Source organism: Mytilus trossulus, chromosome 7 (genome assembly GCF_036588685.1).
Source record: "Mytilus trossulus isolate FHL-02 chromosome 7, PNRI_Mtr1.1.1.hap1, whole genome shotgun sequence".
Taxonomy (NCBI): domain Eukaryota; kingdom Metazoa; phylum Mollusca; class Bivalvia; order Mytilida; family Mytilidae; genus Mytilus; species Mytilus trossulus.
The window spans coordinates 58,259,933-58,282,455 of record NC_086379.1 but is presented as its reverse complement, the minus strand read 5'-3'; the positions used below and the strand labels follow the sequence as shown (position 1 = coordinate 58,282,455).

General features: G+C 32.4%; 1 protein-coding gene across 1 annotated transcript; it reads right to left on the bottom strand.

Moving 5' to 3' along the window:
* Window positions 1–8,512: 8,512 nt before the first annotated feature.
* Window positions 8,513–21,878, bottom strand: LOC134725407 (GTP-binding protein 10-like). The gene is made up of 9 exons (XM_063589210.1): window positions 21,758–21,878; window positions 19,999–20,201; window positions 18,267–18,358; window positions 17,016–17,160; window positions 16,053–16,126; window positions 15,278–15,330; window positions 13,700–13,888; window positions 12,104–12,227; window positions 8,513–8,772 (listed from the first exon to the last, which is right to left on the bottom strand). Exons 1-9 carry the CDS (start codon window positions 21,839–21,841, stop codon window positions 8,540–8,542), a joined length of 1,197 nt encoding a protein of 398 aa, XP_063445280.1. The 5' UTR covers window positions 21,842–21,878; the 3' UTR covers window positions 8,513–8,539.
* Between the last annotated feature and the right edge of the window lie 645 nt (window positions 21,879–22,523).

Below are 22,523 nucleotides of genomic sequence, written 5' to 3'. Positions count from 1 at the left end.
TGATAGCCTATCCAGACACATATCAATTACTAGTATAAAAAAGGTAGTGACGAATACCCGAGTTCAAAGGTAGTAAAATTGGAAAATACATGTAAATTTAATTTACAGAAAAGACAATTCATGAAAGTTTAATCTGTCAATGTATTATTTATGCAGTAGAAAAACCGCAGCCGCGAGAAATTATCCAAATTATAATTATGTTTGTTTACATTTATTGCCCAAATCATAAGACCAAAATGTTTATTCAAAATCAAAACAACATTACCAGTAAAACCACGTGCATACCACAATGCCATTTTTGGGGTATTATATGAGACTGCTATGTTATTTACAGTACTCAATGAGGGATTGGGGTGAAAATGGAGTACACCAACTCCTTTTGGAAAATACATGTTTTTAGCCTAAAAGTATTCAAAGTTTTTTTTCGGTACTATGTATATATACATATATATTCAGTTTCCTAGAATTTCATTGACCTTTTCCAAATTTCTGGATACTCTCTTGGGAACATGTCTCAGATTTAATACTAAAATTTAGGATACGCAAAGATAGATAACTCTAAGCTGTTTTTTCAAGTTATCTAAAATTAAAATGATTGGCTGATTGCTTCTGTTGTTTAACGCCGCTTTCATTGCGCTTGGTTATATCGTAATCGTCAGTTTATGGTTCTTGGAGGATGCCGGAGTGCCAAAAGAACCATTGGAATTCAGCAGGATATCTGACAATCGGTCTGTTTTTTTCTGGTCTCATTGGCACTCATGCACACCACATCTTCCTTTCCTATATCTATGTAAAGAATTGAATTAAATAGTATTAATTTAATAAATTCTTTACAGAACCCTCACGTATTAAAAAATATGAATTTTCCTAGTGCAGCAAAGAAACTCCTTATGAATCGTGATTTTTTTCAAGCTATATATAATTATAATTCAAATTTCTGTATAATGTTACTTCTGGTTGGCTGACGTTATTTTGTTAATAGCCTATAGACATAATTTAGTCATGTGACCGTGACATCATCTACTTTTTTCGTGGTTTTCTACGGTATAGAATTAAATTATATAAGAAATTACTGTAATATATTTTCTGTCTATTCGAAATAACATAAAATATGTGGTGCACACTGTTAAATAACCTGCTAATCGCGTTATTCAAAGTAGGTAAAACTTTAGACGGCTTTTGTACTTGCAGATTTTATCAGTTCAAACCTATATCAAATGGTAGTATAATACAAAAGTGAGACGTACTTTCAACTGGTCTTGATTCTCTTTATCTATCATCGTTTCTGCAAACTTATTAAAAACGGTAAAAACGTCTTTCAAGGATAATTCCAATAAAGCGTCAATTGACAAATTAGTTCATGTTTCCTTTTTTGTAGAACTTACTATGCCAAAAATTTATGCTGGAAGAAGTGTCTATGAAAAAAAAAAAAAAAAATAGATTCTCTAAAGAGCCTCCTTGGTCTATGTGAATATTAAACAAAGAAAGCAGATGGATTCATGACAAAATTGTGTTTTGGTGATGGTGATGTGTTTGTAAATCTTACTTTACTAAACAGTCTTGCTGCTTACAATTATCTCTATCTATAATGAACTTGGCCCAGTAGTTTCAGTGGAAAATGTTAATAAAAATTTACAAATTTAATGAAAATTGTTAAAAATTGACTATAAAGGACAATAACTCCTTAGTGGGTCAATTGACCATTTCGGTCATGTTGACTTATTTGTAAATCTTACTTTGCTGAACATTATTGCTGTTTACAGTTTATCTCAAATTATAATAATATTCAAGAAAATAACCAAAAACAGCAAAATTTCCTTAAAATTACCAATTCAGGGAAAGCAACCCAACAATGGGTTGTCAGATTTATCTGAAAATTTCAGGGCAGATAGATCTTGATCTGATTAAACATTTTACCCATGTCAGATTTGCTCTAAATGCTTTGGTTTTTGAGTTATAAGCCAACAACTGCATTTTACCCCTATGTTCTATTTTTGGATGTGGCGGCCATCTTGATTTGATGGCCGGGTCACCGGACACATTTTTAAAACAAGATACCCCAAAGATGATTGTTGCCTAGTTTGGATTAATTTGGCCCAGTAGTTTCAGAGGAGAAGATTTTTTTAAAAGATAACTAAGATTTACGAAAAATGGTTAAAAATTGACTATAAAGGGCAATAATTCCTAAAGGGGTCAACTGACCATTTCGGTCATGTTGACTTATTTGTAAATCCTACTTTGCTGAACATTATTGCTGTTTACAGTTTATCTCTATCTATAATAATATTTAAGATAATAACCCAAAACAGCAAAATTTCCTTAAAATTACCAATTCAGGGGCAGCACCCCAACAAAGGGTTGTCCAATTCGTCTGAAAATTTCCAAGCAGATAGATCTTGACCTGATAAACATTTTTACCCCATGTCAGATTTCCTCTAAATGCTTGGGTTTTTGAGTTATAAGCCAAAAACTGTATTTTACCCCTATGTTATATTTTTGGCCGTGGCGGCCATCTTGGTTGGTTGACCGGGTCACGCCACACATTTTTTAAACTAGATACCCAAAAGATGATTGTTGCCAAGTTTGAATTAATTTGGCCCAGTTGTTTCAGAGGAGAAGATTTTTGTAAAAGATAACTAAGATTTACGAAAAATGGTTAAAAATTGACTATAAAGGGCAATAACTCCTAAAGGGGTCAACTGACCATTTCGGTCATGTTGACTTATTTGTAAATCTTACTTTGCTGAACATAATTGCTGTTTACAGTTTATCTCTATCTATAATAATATTCAAGATAATAACCAAAAACAGCAAAATTTCCTCAAAATTACAAATTCAGGGGCAGCAACCCAACAACAGGTTGTCCAATTCGTCTGAAAATTTTAGGGCAGATAGATCTTGACCTGATAAACATTTTTACCCATGTCAGATTTCCTCTAAATGCTTTGGTTTTTGAGTTATAAGCCAAAAACTGCATTTTACCCCTATGTTCTATTTTTAGCTGTGGCGGCCATCTTGGTTGATTGACCGGGTCACGCCACACATTTTTTGAACAAGATACCCCAAAGATGATTGTGGCCAAGTTTGGATTAATTTGGCCCAGTAGTTTCAGAGGAGAAGATTTTTGTAAAAGATAACTAAGATTTACGAAAAATGGTTAAACATTGACTATAAAGGGCAATAACTCCTAAAGGGGTCAACTAACCATTTCGGTCATGTTGAATTATTTGTAAATCTTACTTTGCTGAACATAATTGCTGTTTACAGTTTATCTTTATCTATAATAATATTCAAGATAATAACCAAAAACAGCAAAATTTCCTCAAAATTACAAATTCAGGAGGCCAACCCAACAACGGATTGTCAGATTCGTCTGAAACATTCAGGGCAGATAGATTTTGACCTGATAAACATTTTTACCTCATGTAAGATTTCCTCTAAATGCTTTGGTTTTTGAGTTATAAGCCAAAAACTGCATTTTACCCCTATGTTCTATTTTTAGCCGTGGCGGCCATCTTGGTTGGTTGACCGGGTCACGCCACACATTTTTTAAACTAGATACCCCAAGGAGGATTGTGGCCAAGATTGGATTAATTTGGCCCAGTAGTTTCAGAGGAGAAGATTTTTGTAAAAGATAACTAAGATTTACGAAAAATGGTTAAAAATTGACTATAAAGGGCAATAACTCCTAAAGGGGTCAACTGACCATTTCGGTCATGTTGACTTATTTGTTAATCTTACTTTGCTGAACATAATTGCTGTTTACAGTTTATCTCTATCTATTATAATATTCAAGATAATTGGTTGACCGGGTCACGTTACACATTTTTAGCTCACCTGGCCCGAAGGGCCAAGTGAGCTTTTCCCATCACTTTGCGTCCGGCGTCCGTCGTCGTCCGTCGTCCGTCGTCGTTGTTAACTTTTACAAAAATCTTCTCCTCTGAAACTACTGGGCCAAATTAATCCAAACTTGGCCACACTCATCATTGGGGTATCTAGTTTAAAAAATGTGTGGCATGACCCGGTCAATCAACCAAGATGGCCGCCACAGCTAAAAATAGAACATAGGGGTAAAATGCAGTTTTTGGCTTATAACTCAAAAAACAAAGCATTTAGAGCAAATCTGACATGGGGTAAATATGTTTATCAGGTCAAGATCTATCTGCGCTGAAATTTTCAGATGAATCAGTCAATAGGTTGTTGGGTTGCTGCCCCTGAATTGGTAATTTTGATGAAATTTTGCTGTTTTTGGTTATTATCTTGAATAGTATTATAGATAGAGATAAACTGTAAACAGCAATAATTTTCAGCAAAGTAAGATCTACAAATAAGTCAACATGACCGAAATGGTCAGTTGACCCGTTTAGGAGTTATTGCCCTTTATAGTCAATTTTTAACCATTTTTTCGTAAATCTTAGTTATCTTTACAAAAATCTTCTCCTCTGAAACTACTGGGCCAAATTAATCCAAACTTGGCAACAATCATCTTTGGGGTATCTAGTTTAAAAAATGTGTGGCGTGACCAGGTCAACCAACCAAGATGGCCACAAAGGCTAAAAATAGAACATAGGGGTAAAATGCAGTTTTTGGCTTATAACTCAAAAACCAAAGCATTTAGAGCAATCTGACTTGGGGTGAAATTGCTTATCAGATCAATATCTATCTGCCCTGTAATTGTCAGATGAATCTGACAAACTGTTGTTGGGTTGCTGCCCGTGAATCGGAAAATTTAAGGAAATTTTGCTGCTTTTGGTTATCTTGAATATTATTATAGATAAAGATAAACTGTAAACAGCAATAATGTTCAGCAAAGTAGGATCTATAAATAAGTCAACATGACCGAAATGGTCGATTGACCCCCTAAGGAGTTATTGTCCTTTATAGTCAATTTTTAATTAACATTTCCACTGATACTTCTGGGCCAAGTTCATTATAGATAGAGATAATTGTAAGCAGCAAGACTGTTTAGTAAAGTAAGATTTAAAAACACATCACCATCAACAAAACACAATTTTGTCATGAATTCATCTGCTTCCTTTGTTTAATATTCACATATACAAAGGTGAGCAACACAGGCTCTTTAGAGCCTCTAGTTTAAACTAGATACCCCAATGATGATTGTGGCCAAGTTTGATTCAATTTGGCCCAGTAGTTTCAGAGGAGATTTTTGTAAAAGTTAACAACGACGACGGACGACGACGGACGCAAAGTGATGGGACAGGTGAGCTAAAAAAGGACAATTACTCTTTTAAGGGGACTCCCTAGGTAAATGGGCAATTTCAGGTTAAGTTGACTCATTAGTAGTTTAATTCTCACTTTCTTGAACATGTTTGCAGTTTAGAGTTTCTCTCAATTGATCATAGTTTCTCAGAAAAGTTAATAATAATCATCTTTCAAAGGCAATAACTCCTATACGGGATTAGTTGACAAATCCGGTCATGTTTGACTACTTGGAAGATCTAACTTTGCTGAACAATTTAGCTTTTTAAAAGGTTTTTTTTTTTTTTTTTATCTAAAGGAGTTTTCAAGATAACCAAAAATAGTTTGTTTATAAAATTTCTTTTTCTAGGGCAACAAACTCCAAATAAAGTTTTATAAATCATCAGAAAATGTCAAGACTTAGTGGAACTGCAGATCATTTTTTCCCATCAGTTTTGCTCTAACAGTTATATTTTTGAGATAATAGCCAAAACTGCATTTTACCCCAATTTTTTTCTTCTAGCCATGATGACCATGTTTGCTGACTGACCCGAATAAAACACACAAACCATATGGACCATCCATCACAAGTTTGGTTAAAATTTGTTCAATAGTTAATGAGAAGATCTTTGAAAAAGTTTACAACAAGGAGGATGAAACTGCAATAGATGACTAGTGATTACAAAAGCCCCCATTGCCCTTTAAGGCAGTTGAGCTAAAAAACAGAAGTGAGTGATCATAACAAACAAATCTTCAAATGAATACACTATTGTCTCTGAAATGACCTGTATATGGCCAGGTTTTTCTTTGATGAATAATGATCATAAAAATTGGTGTTCAATTAAAGTTAGGAGGGCTCGTCTGAATGCATGGATGAAGCAACCAGATACTACCATTTAGTGATACTGTTTTAATTGAATAAATCAGGGCTGTAAATTGCCTGCCCTGTAAAGGGAGGCAATTTATTATCGCCGAGCAGAGCAAGGCGAAAAAATTTTGGACCCATTTTATGCAGAAAAGAATATTTTTTCGGACCTTTTCCTTGTATGCAAAGTACCTCCCCAGAATACACGACTTGTTAAAGATTTGTTTTCGCTTTATCCTGCTTCTTTACAAGCTATTTTTACTGAAGTTTAGGGGAAAATTTTACAAAGACTTACAATGTAAAATAAAAGCCCCCTGAAGTTGGTTATTTTTTGTGGTTTATCCGGCTTATTTGGCTGTCCAAATCGACTAATTTTGACTTCGTTTCAAAGACACAATTTTCAAACCTTAAATGAAAATGCATACTCAATAACTCATAACTTTTTCTAACAAGTTCAAATTATTAAAACGTAACAATTTTTGTATACACTAAAAGTTTTATTCTGGCTTTGTCAAATGCTAAGGTGATTTTTTCTGACTGGACAAATACCATCTTTTAAGCACTTCTATGCATTCAATATTGCCAACATTGTAACTTCTATGTATGCAGATGCAATAGTATTTGGTGGGAAACTTTTATGTGTTCAAAAGAGTTGAGTTGGGTACCGACCGTTCAGATCTAAATAATGAACACACCTGCCATTGTGATTAACCACCTTGTTGTTTTAACTAACAACCAGTGCTTTAAAAATAATGCATTATTTTAACCAATGTTTTCTTTTCAGTGTTTTTTTTTCTCCATTTATTATTTTTTTGTCAGCCCGCAATAGGAGGCATCTGCCTACATGCCTCTATGTAATTTACTCTTGAAAAATCTAAATCAACCCATCATTTAGATGCATTAATATCAATCTTTACTATTTAGTAATGAAATCTACTCAATGAAATAGAAAAAGCTGCTGATTGTTTGTACCTGGGATATACTTTCATCTACATTATACATAATTATAAATACACCTGATAGTCTGAATCTAAAGATTCCATAGATGTGCACTGTATTTTATGTATGCTCACACTAATAATAATTTCCTTCAAATCATATATAGATATAAGAAGATGTTGTGCCAATGAGACAACTCTCCATCAAAGTCAAAATTTGTGAAAGTAAACCATTATAAATCAAAGTACAGTCTTCATCACAGAGCCTTTTGAAAATCTGTTAATGAAAACAGAAGCTATAAATTCTATGCATCCTAGGCGCTTCTCTGGAAATACCTTCATTAGGTGCATTTCAAACCAAACAATTAAAAGCCAAGGATGTATAAGAGCTGAAATAACCTTGCCTGTGAATTTGAGGTATTAGATTCTTAATAATTGTAAATTTATTCAAAGAGCTTATAATAAGCACAGATTGAATTTATCAGTGGGAAGAAAATTTTAACACTGGAAAGTATAAAAGTACTGCACAAAGGAAATGTTTCCAATTTTAACCATTACTCTAACAATAGTTTATAGGACGTATATTAGATTTCTGCTCCTGGCACAAGTTATGCAATTTTCTTGACCAGTATAATATAATTTTGTAACTTGAATATATTCCATTGATAAATTTCTGAAAATGTTGTTAAGAATGCTGTGATTAAGGCACTATATTTGGGTATCTCAACAGTAGTTGTAAACCTTGGAGGATTTAGATATCAAGTCAGTTCCATAGGGTCTAGATTGCATTTAATTCAATCTTTTCCAAAAAATGGAGTAAGGGTAGAAACCTTTAAGATTGTATGAATAAATATGAAACAGGAAGGCTATGTTTATTTGACTACTACATAGGATACAATTTTATATATTTTATACCTTAAGAATAATGGAGGTCAAATTTAGCCATCTGTTTCGATGAGAATAATCTATATTATGCTCACATAGGAGATTACATGCAAACGAAATAAGAAAAGCTCACAATGGTCGATTCAATCCACCCCGTAAGATACTATAGGAAAGGGATAATACTTGGCCAGATGAATAAGAGGTTTATTGAACCAAGTCAATATACTCATAATAGATAAAGTCTAAAAAATGTGTACGCCAAACTTATGTTTTGTCTACAAAAGACTCATCAATAATGCTGGAATCAAAATAGTTAAAAAGCCAAAATTAAGTTTTTTAAAAAGTTGAAGAGCTTTGAGGACTCAAAATTTAAATGATGGACAAATGCAAATGTAGTGCAAGCTCTTAACCACTTCCAACTGGTTGTGGATGTATTCAGATATCACCCACTGGAAGGTCTGGTTTTACTTACCATCAAACGAAGAGTATGGTAAGAATTAAAACCCAGTATTTAAGAACAAAATCATAGGTGTTTCAATATAAATGTTGATGTGTAGAGTTTACTGGACAATGTCTCACACTGCTCAAAAGCAAAAAATTCAAAAGAAAATAATTCAAAGCACTATTTTAAAACAAACAATTTCATTTGAATCTACACAAGTTTCCATTTACTATGTTCTTTAGATTTTTCAATTATATGAGCTGTCTCTTTCATTTGAAGCCTTAACTCTGTGTTACTTTGATCGGCATACACATCTAGTAATTGACGTAATTTTAATTTCATATTGTCAGTCCCCTTTTGGTCTTTGGCAGATATCACAAATATTTCATCAAATTTAACAAGTCTTTGTGGTCGTAATTCCTCTGGAATCTCTGATAATGAATCTGAAAATGTACAAAAACAATTTGGTATATCAACACTTTCTTTATAATTTCTTACATCAAATTTAAATAAATATCAAAGACAAACTAGAGGCTCTAAAGAGCCTGTGTCGCTCACCTTGGTCTATGTGCATATTAAACAAAGGACACAAATGGATTCATGACAAAATTGTATTTTGGTGATGGTGATGTGTTTGAAGTTCTTACTTTACTGAACGATTTTGCTTCTTACAATTATATCTATCATGAACTTTGCCCATTAGTAACAGAGAACTATATTTGGTAAAAATTTACATAAATTTACCAAATTAATGAAAATTGTTAAAAATTGACTATAAAGGACAATAACTCCTTAAGGGGTCAATTGACCATTTAGGTCATGTTGACTTATTTGTAGATCTTACTTTGCTGAACATTATTGCTGTTTACAGTTTATCGCTATCTATAATAGTATTCAAGATAACCAAAAACGGCAAAATTTCTTTAAAAATTACCAATTGGAGGGCAGCAACCCAACAACCAGTTGTCCAATTCATCTGAAAAATTCAGGGCAGATAGATATTGACTTGATTAACAATTTAACTTCTTGTCAGATTTGCTCTAGATGCTTTGGTTTCATAGTTATAAGCAAAAAACTGCATTTTACCCCTATGTTCTATTTTTAGCCGTGGCGGCCATCTTGGTTGAATGGCCAGGTCATCGGACACATTTTTCAAACTAGATACCCCAAAGATGATTGTGGCCTAGTAGTTTCAGTGGAGATTTTGTAAAAGATTACTTAGATTTATGAAAAATGGTGATTGACTATAAAGGGCAATAACTCCTAAAGGGGTCAACTGACCATTTTGGTCATGTTGACTTATTTGTAGATCTTACTTTGCTGAACATTATTGCTGTTTACAATTTATCTCTATCTATAATAATATTCAAGATAATAACCAAAAACAGCAAAATTTCCTCAAAATTACCAATTCAGGGGCAGCAACCCAACAACCGATTGACCGATTCATCTGAAAATTTCAGGGCAGATAGTACTTGACCTGATAAACATTTTTATCCCCATGTCAGATTTCCTCAAAATGCTTTGGTTTTTGAGTTATAAGCCAAAAACTGCATTTTACCCCTATGTTCTATTTTTAGCGGTGGCAACCATCTTGGTTGGTTGACCAGGTCACGCCACACATTTTTTAAACTAGATACCCCAAAGATGATTGTGGCCAAGTTTGGATTTATTTGGCCAAGTAGTTTCAGAGGAGAAGATTTTTGTAAAAGATTACTTTAATTTACGAAAAATGGTTAAAAATTGACTATAAAGGGCAATAACTCCTAAACGGGTCAACTGACCATTTTGGTCATGTTGACTTATTTGTAGATCTTACTTTGCTGAACATTATTGCTGTTTACAGTTTATCTCTATCTATAATAATATTCAAGATAATAACCAAAAACAGCAAAATTTCCTCAAAATTACCAATTCAGGGGCAGCAACCCAACAACCGATTGACCGATTCATCTGAAAATTTTAGGGCAGATAGATCTTGACCTGATAAACATTTTTATCCCATGTCAGATTTCCTCAAAATGCTTTGGTTTTTGAGTTATAAGCCAAAAACTGCATTTTACCCCTTTGTTCTATTTTTAGCCGTGGCGGCCATCTTGGTTGGTTGACCAGGTCACGCCACACATTTTTTAAACTAGATACCCCAAAGATGATTGTGGCCAAGTTTGGATTAATTTGGCCAAGTAGTTTCAGAGGAGAAGATTTTTGTAAAAGATTACTTTAATTAACGAAAAATGGTTAAAAATTGACTATAAAGGGCAATAACTCCTAAACTGGTCAACTGACCATTTTGGTCATGTTGACTTACTTGTAGATCTTACTTTGCTGAACATTATTGCTGTTTACAGTTTATCTCTAACTATAATAATATTCAAGATAATAACCAAAAACAGCAAAATTTCTTCAAAATTACCAATTCAGGGGCAGCAACCCAACAAACAATTGACCGATTCATCTGAAAATTTCAGGGCAGATAGATCTTGACCTGATAAACATTTTAACCCCATGTCAGATTTGCTCTAAATGCTTTGGTTTTTGAGTTATAAGCCAAAAACTGCATTTTACCCCTATGTTCTATTTTTAGCCGTGGCGGCCATCTTGGTTGGTTGACCGGGTCACGCCACACATTTTTTAAACTAGATACCCCAATGATGATTGTGGCCAAGTTTGGTTTGATTTGGCCCAGTAGTTTCAGAGGAGAAGATTTTTGTAAAAGTTAACGACGACGGACGACGACGACGACGGACGACGACGGACGACGGACGACGGACGCCAAGTGATGAGAAAAGCTCATTTGGCCCTTCGGGCCAGGTGAGCTAAAAAAGTCAAAAAGCCTGTTATTCAATTGTTTGCAGTTTGATGCTGTCTTGCCTTTTTGTTTTTAGTTTATTATTGTTCATAAGTCAGATTGTTTTTGTTTTCTAGTTTGTATTGATTAACATTTTGTTATAGTCAAGCCTCTTATAGCTCACTATATGGTATGGGTTTTGCTCATTGTTGAAGGATGTAGAGTGATCTATAATTGGTTAAATCTGATTCATTTGGACAATGTTGGATAGTTGTCTCATTGCATCATACCATCTGATTATTTTTTTTAATATAGTTTTATCTGTTAGAAGGAAGGAGATATTGATAAATAGTAAAATATAAATTTCTTCTACAGACCAGTGCTGGATCTTAATTATCTGAATTGATGTATAAAGTATCAGATAACTTTTTACAGTGGAGGCTTCACAAGAGGTAATTTTTTCCACATGATATCATGAATCAATAAGCCACAACATGAATGGCTCAGTCTAGACAGGTTTGTGAATGAATGAACATGTCATACAACATCTTCTTATTTCTGTATGGACAACCACCAATTTAATGATAATCCAATATAAAAAAGAAAATGTGGTATGATTGCCAATGAGACAACTGTCCACAAGAGACCAAAATGACAGACATTTACAACTATAGGCCACCTCGTAGGGCCTTCACCAATGAGTGAAGCCCATACCGCAAAGTCAGCTATAAAAGGCCCTGATAAGACAATGTAAAACAATCAGTTGATTTTTTTCGCCTTGCTTAGCAAAAATCATGGTTCTTTATTCAAGTAAGAAAATATTGGTAAATATTCACTGATATTATTTAAAATACTAAACGAGAGTGCCAATTATTTGGTCCTAGGTATGGATGCACCCTTCAATTGAGATCCACAGCAGTTTAAGAATAGCCTCTATAGGAAGTAAACAGTTATTTGTAACAGACCATGCTGACCATTAAACATACCTGGTAGATTTTTAAGTTTCTGTAATACTTCCTCAGCAGCTTTGCCGTCTGGATCACAGTCAATCTTATTCAGAGCTAAAACAGCTGGTTTGTCCAACAACTCCTCTTTATAAAGCTCTAACTCCTTAAAAAATAAAACATGTACCAGTATATTAGAAAATAGATTTGAGGAATTGAACATTTACCTGTGAGAACAATATCTTGTAATATCTGATCATATCAAATATATTTTGAACACACATGCAATCAACTGATCTTTTACATCTTGACAATTACTTGAAAGTTTACAAAAATGAAATAAAAGAGATAACAACCTACATGGAGAAGACGTTACTAAGTTGGAAAACTTGTGTCTAATCCATTTGTCTCTTTTTGGAACAATAAAATATGTTTAAACTAACAACCTACAGTTAAATCAAATGATTCCTTGTCTTTTAAGATTAACAGTTTTGTAAAGTCACAAAATCCTTTGACCTATTATTGCATAGATTTGCTTTTGTCCCTGTTTATTGCTCTTAACTTAAAGTAGATGCTCCGCATTATACAGCTTTATACGACAGCAGAGGTCCAACCCTGAAAAGTTGGGGCAAGTATGGACACAACATTTAAGCTTGATACAGCTCTGAATTTGGATTGTGATTAAATAGTTGACACAACATAGGTTTCTGACATAGAATTAATGTGGTTAAAGAACTTAAACTTAAAAAGATAAAAATTTTAAATTGGACATTTACCTATTATGGTCCAATTTCCAAAATCTAAATACATGGTTAGATTCAGCATATCATAGAGCCCCAAGAATTCAATTTTTGATGGAATCAAATTATGTGCAATTCTAGACCCTTTAGACCTCAATGTGGACCAATTTGATAACTGGGCCCAAATATTAAAAATCTAAATACATGGTTAGATTCAGCATAATAAAGAACCCCAAGTACAAAGTTTAATTTTGGACCCTGATTTGGACAAGCTTGAAAACTGGGCCCATATTCAAAAATCTAAGTACATGTTTAGATTCATCATAACTAAGAACCCCAAGTATTCAATTTTTGTTGAAATAAAACTAAGTTTGATTTTGGACCTTAATGTAAACCAATTTGAAATCAGGACCAAAAATTAAGAATCTAAATACACGGTTAGATTTGTCATATATCAAAGAACCCAAATAATTAATTTTTTGATGAAATTCCTAAACCATTAGGACCATAACTCCCAAAATCAATCCCAACCTTTCTTTTGTGGTCATAAACCTTGTGTTCAAATTTCGTAGATTTCTATTTATACTACAGTTATTGTGCAAAAACCAAGAAAAATGCTTATTTGGGACCTTATGTTGACCCCTAATTCCTAAACTATTCGGACCAAAACTCCCAAAATCAATCCCAACCTTCCTTATATGGTCATAAACCTTGTGTTTAAATTTTATAGATGTCTATTTACTTATACTTAAGTTATAGTGCGAAATCAAATGTCTTCGTACGAAGACGACGCCAACGTCATACCAATATAAGACCAAAATTTTTTCAATTTTTGTGGTCGTATAAAAATGTGTTTTAAAACAATCTAGTAATGGCATACATTTAAAACACAACTTACCTTATTAAGTAATATAATCGTTTCAAATGCTGTTCTGTGGTGGGTAGTATGAGGTTTTAACTGGAACCCAAAAAGATCTACCATAAATAATAATAACTTAGTTCTTTCTATGTGACGTAAAAACTTATGTCCAAGTCCATAATTTACATGGGCACCCTCAATAAGGCCAGGTAAATCTGCAACTGTTATCTAGAAGAAAATATAAATACTGAAAATTAGAATTGTTTTGTTTTTAATTACTTGTAAATTTATCAACCATTAAGGCATTTTTAAATTATACTCTGATGCATCTGCTTAATTTTTAGATCTCAAAATTCCTAGCGGCTGCAAAGCAAGTAAGTAATGATACCATTCATAAGGTTAAATGGCAGATTATATAAATTCAATTCACAACTCTTTCTCCATGCCCATGTCGATATTAACATTTCGGATTTAATGAACATAATCTAATTTATGCATGATTTTTTAATTAGTTGTTATAGGTTTTGAACTAGCTGTCAGTAACTGCCAGTACTCTGTACTCTGTCTTTTTGTTATTGGGATGCACAAGTACCCTCTTTGGTCAATGTTAAAGGCTGTATGGTTTCAAATCCCTGTTAAACAATTATACTTCCCCATTTATCAAATACCATTGACCTTAATGTCCTTGTTTCTAATTCCAGAAATATTTTGATATACAAAACTGACTGAAGTGATTGCTGTGATTAGATATAGGAAGATGTGGTGTGAGTGCCAATGAGACAACTCTCCATCCAAATAACAATTTAAAAATTAAACCATTATAGGTTAAAGTACGGCCTTCAACACGGAGCCTTGGCTCACACCGAACAACAAGCTATAAAGGGCCCCAAAATTACTAGTGTAAAACCATTCAAACGGGAAAACCAACGGTCTAATCTATATAAACAAAACGAGAAACGAGAAACACGTATATATTACATAGACAAACGACAACTACTGTACATCAGATTCCTGACTTAGGACAGGTGCAAACATTTGCAGCGGGATTAAACGTTTTAATGGGCCCAAACCTTCTCCCTTTTTCTGAAACAATAGCATAACATCACAACATATAAAAACATACGATAAAATATCAATTAGCAGACTTAACTCAATCAAAAAACGTATGATTACACAAAGAATGAATAAATTTGATCTGCGATATCTGAATACAAATGCACAGTTAATTAAATATTAGAGACAAACAGTCATGACCAAAAGGCTATCAAACAAATTCAAACACACTGAGAAATATTTAACCAATCAATGTTCACTTTAGAAAAAAACCGTTTTTTTATAATCTTGAAGTTTATACAAATGTTGTAAGAATAAGTGAAAAATTAAAGATATTACAAATAATCAAAGCTGGTATACAGCCAAGATCCATATAAATAAAAAATGACAAAAAAGCATTATAAACAGTATCAACAGGTCGAATTAACAAGAAAATACGATTTGAGAGTACTCGAGAATGTTTCTAATTCCAGAAATATTTTGATATACAAAACTGACTGAAGTGATTGCTGTGATTAGAATGGAAGAACATTGACATTATGTTTATAAGTTTGATAACATTACCTGTCTGTGATCATTATATACCATCATACCAATCTGGGGTTTTAATGTTGTAACTGGAAAGAAAAATCATTGTAAAAAATACAAAATGCTTTAAATGTTTAATGTCAAACAAATATATAATATCTCATTTATATAATGTTTTTTTGATAAACTATAAATATTTTATATGATTGAAAGGACATGTTGAATACACATGAAAAAAAAATACAGTGACCCAACAACCCAAGCTATTTAATTGAAGTAGAAATCTGAAGATAGCCTAAGTTATTATCAATATATAAATCATTACACCATATAACAAGGTATAATGCTCTTTTTATAATACATGTTGGGTGGGATCACATTATTACAGAATCATAGGTAAAAGCAAATTCTCTTTCTTCATCTGACAGGGTAAAAGAGTGGCTCAAAAGAGAAGGCGATTGTTCCCTTGTGCCAATGCAATGTTGTTTTTTTTTTTTACAAAATTGCTATTTAATATACCAACTCCCTTTTTTTTGTGGGGCAATCTAACAGTAAAAAACTTGAGAAGCAGTAATTTGTGATTTTCTCTTAATAATCATACATATAAATATTCCTAAAATTTCACAGCACACTTAAGACTAGATACAAAATTATGAGTAAATAATTTTCTATATCTAAAAAATAAATAAATGAAAAGTTGATCATCAACAAGGAAAGAAAAGAAATACAAACTTGTTGGTATGTTCACTTTTAATGTAACCAGCTGACTTCAATATTTTCTGATAGTAAGTGCTATTAACTTTTTACTTACAAGGATAACTAGCTACTTTTGGATTGGCTCTTGAAATTGCTGATAAAAAAGTGGATTTTCCAGCATTTGGAAAACTGAAAAGATAAAACAAATGACTTGGGTAATTTTATTTCTGATACTGTGAATTCATTATTATTTGTTGGATACCAATTTTCGTGGATTTCGTGGTTACAGCAGAACCACGAAATTAAATGTTCAATGAATACAAACTTTTATATAGGCTCATATATACAGACTCCACAAAACTACGAAATTAAATATCAACGAACATGCAAGATTTTTTTAATCCACGAAAATTGATACCCACGAAAATAAATGAATCCACAGTACATAAATTAACAATATATGAGCATAAGAAAGGACACTGTAACCTAACATGTCTTGTTTATTTGTTAAAAGTTTAAAAAGAAATAATCAAGGTTAAAGTTTATTAATTGGTAGTGGATTTTTTATAGCGCTTCCTAAAATGATAAAGTATGATGTATACACTTCAGTAATACTCTTATACACGTACTGCCTTTTGTTACAGTCTAATTAGATTAAAAACTGAATTAGAAAAAGTCTTTAACTGGCTTACTTTTTTTTTTTGGGAAGCCCTGATATAGAATCTACCATATTAACCTTGACATCATTTTGACACTTAACTGTTTGAACTATGATAAATGTAGTTATAGGAATAATTCTTGAGCAATTTGTTAGGTACTCACCTTACAATTACTCAACATTAAATGACAACAGTGAAACATAAAATTAACAATGTCAATTCAGTTACCTATAAATCTTTATCATGAAGTCAAAAACTCTCCTTCAAATATTTCAATGTTTTTAACCAAATTACAGTTAAAATTTAGTGACTTATAGTTGTTGATGCCTGTGTTGATGTATGTCTAAAACCTATGTATAACTAGTAGTATTGGAATACAATGCTTAAATATTCAATAAAAAATTTGAAAGGAATGTTACCCTACAAGTCCAATATCAGCTATAAGTTTCAGCACAAGTGTAATACTTTTACGCTCTCCTGCTTTTCCAAGAAAATTGTTACCAGGGTGACCACCAATGCCACCCTTAGCAACTACAAACTCTTGTCCTTCTTTATTCAAATCAGCTGTAAAGAAATTTTTTATATAATCACAAATAGAGACTTCACTTGTAGCAAACAGTAGTAAACATAAAAATGGTGTATTTTGGTTAGTATATATATATTTATGTGCGGTTCGCGTATGATTTTTGAAGTATGTAATTTACTCTATTGTGTTTTCACAATAGTAATAAACCGGTTTTGGCGGTCAGTATATAATGAAAGTTTGCACGAGATTTAACTATCGAGGTTTGGGCAGTGACCATTATCGTACGTTTCCTTTGTATTTAAGTTTAATTTTCATTAAGAAATCTGTTTTTTAATGTATTGAAGTTGTATGTAAAGAATTAATGTGTTTTGTATATATTTTGTAGATGTTTGATAGCTGTATTTTACCGGTATTGTTGATTGTGTGATGTTTATAAACCGGGATTTGTTTTCATAGATGCATGGTTGCCGTATTCAAAACATGAACTGTTAATGGTGTTTGATATTAGAAATATTGTGATCTCTGGATCTATATTTATTAAAATTGAGATGGTCATTGCGCCTAACAGTACCTAAATATGTATTTAGTTTTCTATGATGCCTTTATCGTATAAAGGTACATATCTGAATGTGCTCAGATATGTATGCTTTACAAAAATCTAGAGAGATTTAGCACATAAATACTTTATGTTCGTTTGAACAGAGTGAATTTAGAACATAAGTTTGAAGTATCACTTAGAACCTAAAATCAATCAAAAGATATGGCTGATAGGTATGTAACTTCTACTAAATAAATTCTTCATATTTTTCTCCCGTTCCTTTGATATTAATTTGGCGATTGATATGAACTATTGAATAGACACTATATACATAGATATAAAAAGATGTGCCAATGAGACAACTCTCCATCCAAATCACAATTTATAAGAGTAAACCATTAGTAAGTCAATAGTAAGGCCATACAGTGACCTATACTTGTTAATGTCTGTGTCATTTTGGTCTCTTCTGGAGGGTTGTCTCATTGGCAATCATACCACGTCTTCTTTTTTATATATACATTATAGGTCAAAGTATTTTTTTGTTTTTTTTGTTTCTAAGTGAATGCTCAACTCAGTCTTCTGATTATTTTTTTAAAGTTTATTTACCTAGCTCTCTTCCTTCATCGCTTCTAACTATTATCCCTGCAGGCACTTCTATAGTCAGATTTTCACCATTATCTCCTAACAAATGGCGTTTACTGAAAATAAAAATATACATAAAAAAAATATGACAAAAGAAATTTTGCAACATAATAGATTATAACAAGAATTTCATATGAACAGAAGATAAGGGAATACATATATCATGCATGATGTATATTAGTCAGCAACCCCCCAAAAAGAAAATACTACAAGTATACCTGCTAACTTTTTAAAATCTCAATGTGGGAATTTTAATTGCAAGAGGATCTAATGCTCCTCTTTTATTGTCATACATGTAAATGTTTATAATCCACTACCTACTATTTCATTTGAATGCCTGTTTTGAGGTGTTCAGTTAATGTGACAAAGAATTTCAAAAGATGTACTGTTAATTCAGAAATTATTGCGTGCATTTATTATTGCGATTTTGTCATTTTAGACTTGAATGCGATTTTAATTTTTACGATTTTGAGAAATATCCTGTTAAATTCATATACAATATTTCAAAATGCGAATTTAAATTATTGCGTTTACAACTCAGTCGCATTTTTCGCAATAATAAAAACCTTGCATTAATTTCTGAATTTACAGTATTTGTTTGTCAATAACTCTCATGGGTAAAATCTCCTTTAAACGGTGACAGTCGGCAGGTTTGCACAAGTCACCAAATGCTTTGAATAAATTTTACAGAGACTGTCAAAGATCTGCAATCAACACCATATTGCTTTAAGGGTTTTAAAATTGAGATATAACTACCACTGAATATGTTCCAAATTCTAGATGTGGTGAGTATGCATTGGTTCTTGAAGGCAGTTTTAAGATATCTCATGCATCAACCAGCCTATTATAATACAATTGGGTTTTAGTCTATTTTGACTTTAAATAAATGTCTCCAATTTCTAAAACCATAAAAAAATGGTGATTTATTCCTTACTTTCAGGCTGCTTGTCTCTTCCCCCCCCCCCCACACAACAAATAATTTCTAGAGTACAGTATATAGTGTTATTCATCCAGTCAATTTATCATAACTTTCTTGTTGTACCATTGCTATTGTTAAATAAGTTAAATAAATGACCTTCTGCTGTTGTGTTTTTTTATTTGGTCGGGTTGTTGTCTCTTTGACACATTCCCCATTTCCATTCTCAATTTTACATTATACTAAAATCTCCATCAAGTTCAATGGTTGGATTTATGACAAGATTATATCCTTTAATTATTCATTTAATCTACAAAGCTGCACCATGTTTTTATAGGATCTTTTCGTGTTAGGAAGGAGCCTTGAGGTTACTACATGTATAAACAAATGCTTTGATGCTTTAATTCAGAAAAAAAAAAATTGGAGGTAAATTGTTACAAATATTATGAATGCTTCTCAGACAGGAATTTACCCAACAGCATAGAAAAAGGATTTTGGATTCATTTTTTTACCTACCAACTTTTATTCATTGAAAAATATGTTTTTATTTTTACCAGTCCTTAAATTTCTCTGTATTATTTTATAGGCTGTTGATGCATTTTCTTCTTTTTATTTTTTTGTTCATTGTAATGTTATTGTTGTTTTTCGCAAGTTAACTTGTAATTTCTTTAATCGTCACTTTGGTATCTACATTATACTGTCTTTTTTAAACAGAAATTATAGTCAATAAAAAAAATATACTTGTTCTTCTCTGACATGTCTTATGTTATAACATTTTACCCGCTGTTTTTACCCGTCTGTGCTATACACCTCTTCTCAGGATATTGGTCTTTTACTTTTGCCAGATGTGAACTAGCACCTACACAGCGTAGTGTTACATCACCTCCTTTCCCACCTACACCACCATATTTGGAATATCCTTGACCACCTGAACCACCTTTTACATATAATCTCAATGTATCAAAAAATCTTTTCTTGAATTCCTACAAAATATTTTTAACATTGTAAGATATCATGTATGCACAGTACTTTTTTCTAATAACTTATTTCAGTTATTCACTTGATTATAAATCTTAAGGATTTATAGTGTCTTTGTCACTAATTTAGCAAAATAATGGCATTAAAGTCGTTGGGTATATAAATCATTTTATCTCTATAAACTTAAACAAATATGTTTTTTCAAATATATAGAGCTTTTTTGAGAAAGACAGGTATGAAATAGCCATTACTTTTAGAAATTTGTATTTTTGAACAATACTTTAGAATATCAATGAAAACATACCATTAGAAATATTTTTATTTTATTTAGAAGAGTAGAATATTCAGCATAAATTTTGTACGCCCAGGTATATTAACCTAGTGATGTCAATGCATATTTTTTTAACTTTTTTTTTTCTTTAAGTTTTCCAGTTTTCCATCTGAATAAAGATGATTAATAACTGGTGCATACACGGCCTAATTATTTAAATTAAGTTAATATTTTAATTATTTACAAAACAGTGCAAAGAACAGATGTACTGATTAAAACTACAAATATATGTACAGGAGATGATTTTTTTAAAAAATAATAGTGAAGAGTACAGCATATGTAAATTGATCTCTGAAAGAGTCGACTGTCTGTGTATTTACTACTGAGGTTGTTAAAAGATTCCATTGAGTAGTTGTGTATGGGAAAAATGAAAATCTGCACGAGTCTTTTGATGTATAAATGTGTCTGAAAGTGTGAGAATGATGTTTTCTGGTTCTTAATGTTCTTGAATCTGATGCAATGAGAATTGTGCTAGATGGTATAGCAACAAGATGATGTGTGATCTTGTACATCATAACCAGGCGTGCACGCAGTCTGTGTTGTGTTAAAATAGGCTAGTTTAGTGTGTTCAGCATGTTTTATACACTACTAGTATTATGATACCTGTTGCAGGCATACCTAGCAGCTCGCCTTTGGACCATCTCTATCTTTGAGATAGATTCTGAAGTGCGGGGTCCCAAGCAAGTACCTGAACAAGAGTATTCGAGTTTGGAACGGAAAAGTGCTTGGTATGCCTGGCTCTTGATGTTTTCAGGTTTCTTCGGAAAGAAGCTGAGAGTTTTGTTGGCTTTCAAGATATTTTCATCTATGTGTTTGTCCCATTTAAAAAATGTAAGGTTTGATTGTAATGTGATGCCTAAGTACTTAGCAGATGTAACAGTTTCTAGAATATGATTGTGAAGAGAGTTTCCTATGTGATAAGTACAATAACAAATTCCGAACAAAACCAACATGATGACCAATTATAGACTATGGTAGGAAATTACATCATTTTGGCAAGACTAGTATTATATTGACAGGAAAATTAGCACATTCTTTCCCTTCACATATCTTGTGGTCAGTGGATACCAGGCCTTAAAAACTTTTGCAACTAGAAAGGTTAGTCTGTACTCAGAGTAGTTTTTGAGGTCTAAACACTGACATTTTTGTCCATTTCATTTGTTATAATGAACTTAAACATTGTTAAAGTGATATGAATTATACGAAATTAATGTTTATGCAATTGTTTACTCTACTGTCTTTCTTTGTGATGTTCTGCTTTGCCGCTCTGGTACAATAACTACGACAAATTGCTATCCTTAAGGTAATGAACATCTTAACTGCAACTTTCTCGTGTTTTTGATTGGGACATTTTTAGGGTAGGGAAAGAAACGAATTTCTAATGTATACTTTGTATAATCCTCCTTCCAAGAGGAGCACCACAATAAGATACTTTGTTGATTAAGAACTTCTGCAAACTGTATCTTAACAGTTACAGATCAAAGTAATCTTTAGTCGATCTTAGCCTGATCATGACAGGTCCATCTTTAATAGAGTAAACTTTCAAAAAAACATCCATAAATCATACATTACCATGATGACTGACTGTACTGTAATGGTAAGTAAGTAAGTAAAAGTGTCAGGCCTTGGATTCGGCATATTGACAAACAGTACAAAAATTAGCTCTAATGAGCTTTTCACGGAATATAAAACATATGCAATAACAAATAAAGCAAGGCATACAGCATGCAATAAATAATAAAAAGCAGCACCAAAAATTAACTCTAAGCAATAGCATATACATGTATCTTTTTTTGTGTTATAGTAGTCTCAGGTTCTATTAACAGACCTACAAGTTCAAATTTACTTTTTATTCGGTTAATGGGTATGAATGTCGTTTTGGGCGGCGCGGACGCTGTCCGATTTTGATAGATATCTTAATAAATATAAAAACCTCATATTTTCATTTTTTCATGTGTGAAGGGATCGGTTCTGATTGGGGATATCGTGAATGCGC

Excerpts from the sequence above, each read along its gene's own strand:
- LOC134725407 (XM_063589210.1), bottom strand. The coding sequence starts at position 21,841 with ATGTTCATTACCTTAAGGATAGCAATTTGTCGTAGTTATTGTACCAGA. Across the intron at positions 17,161-18,266 it reads CGATGAAGGAAGAGAGCTAG|CTGATTTGAATAAAGAAGGA; the intron begins GTAAATAAACTT and ends ATTTCTTTACAG. Across the intron at positions 13,889-15,277 it reads TATATAATGATCACAGACAG|ATAACAGTTGCAGATTTACC; the intron begins GTAATGTTATCA and ends ATTTTCTTCTAG.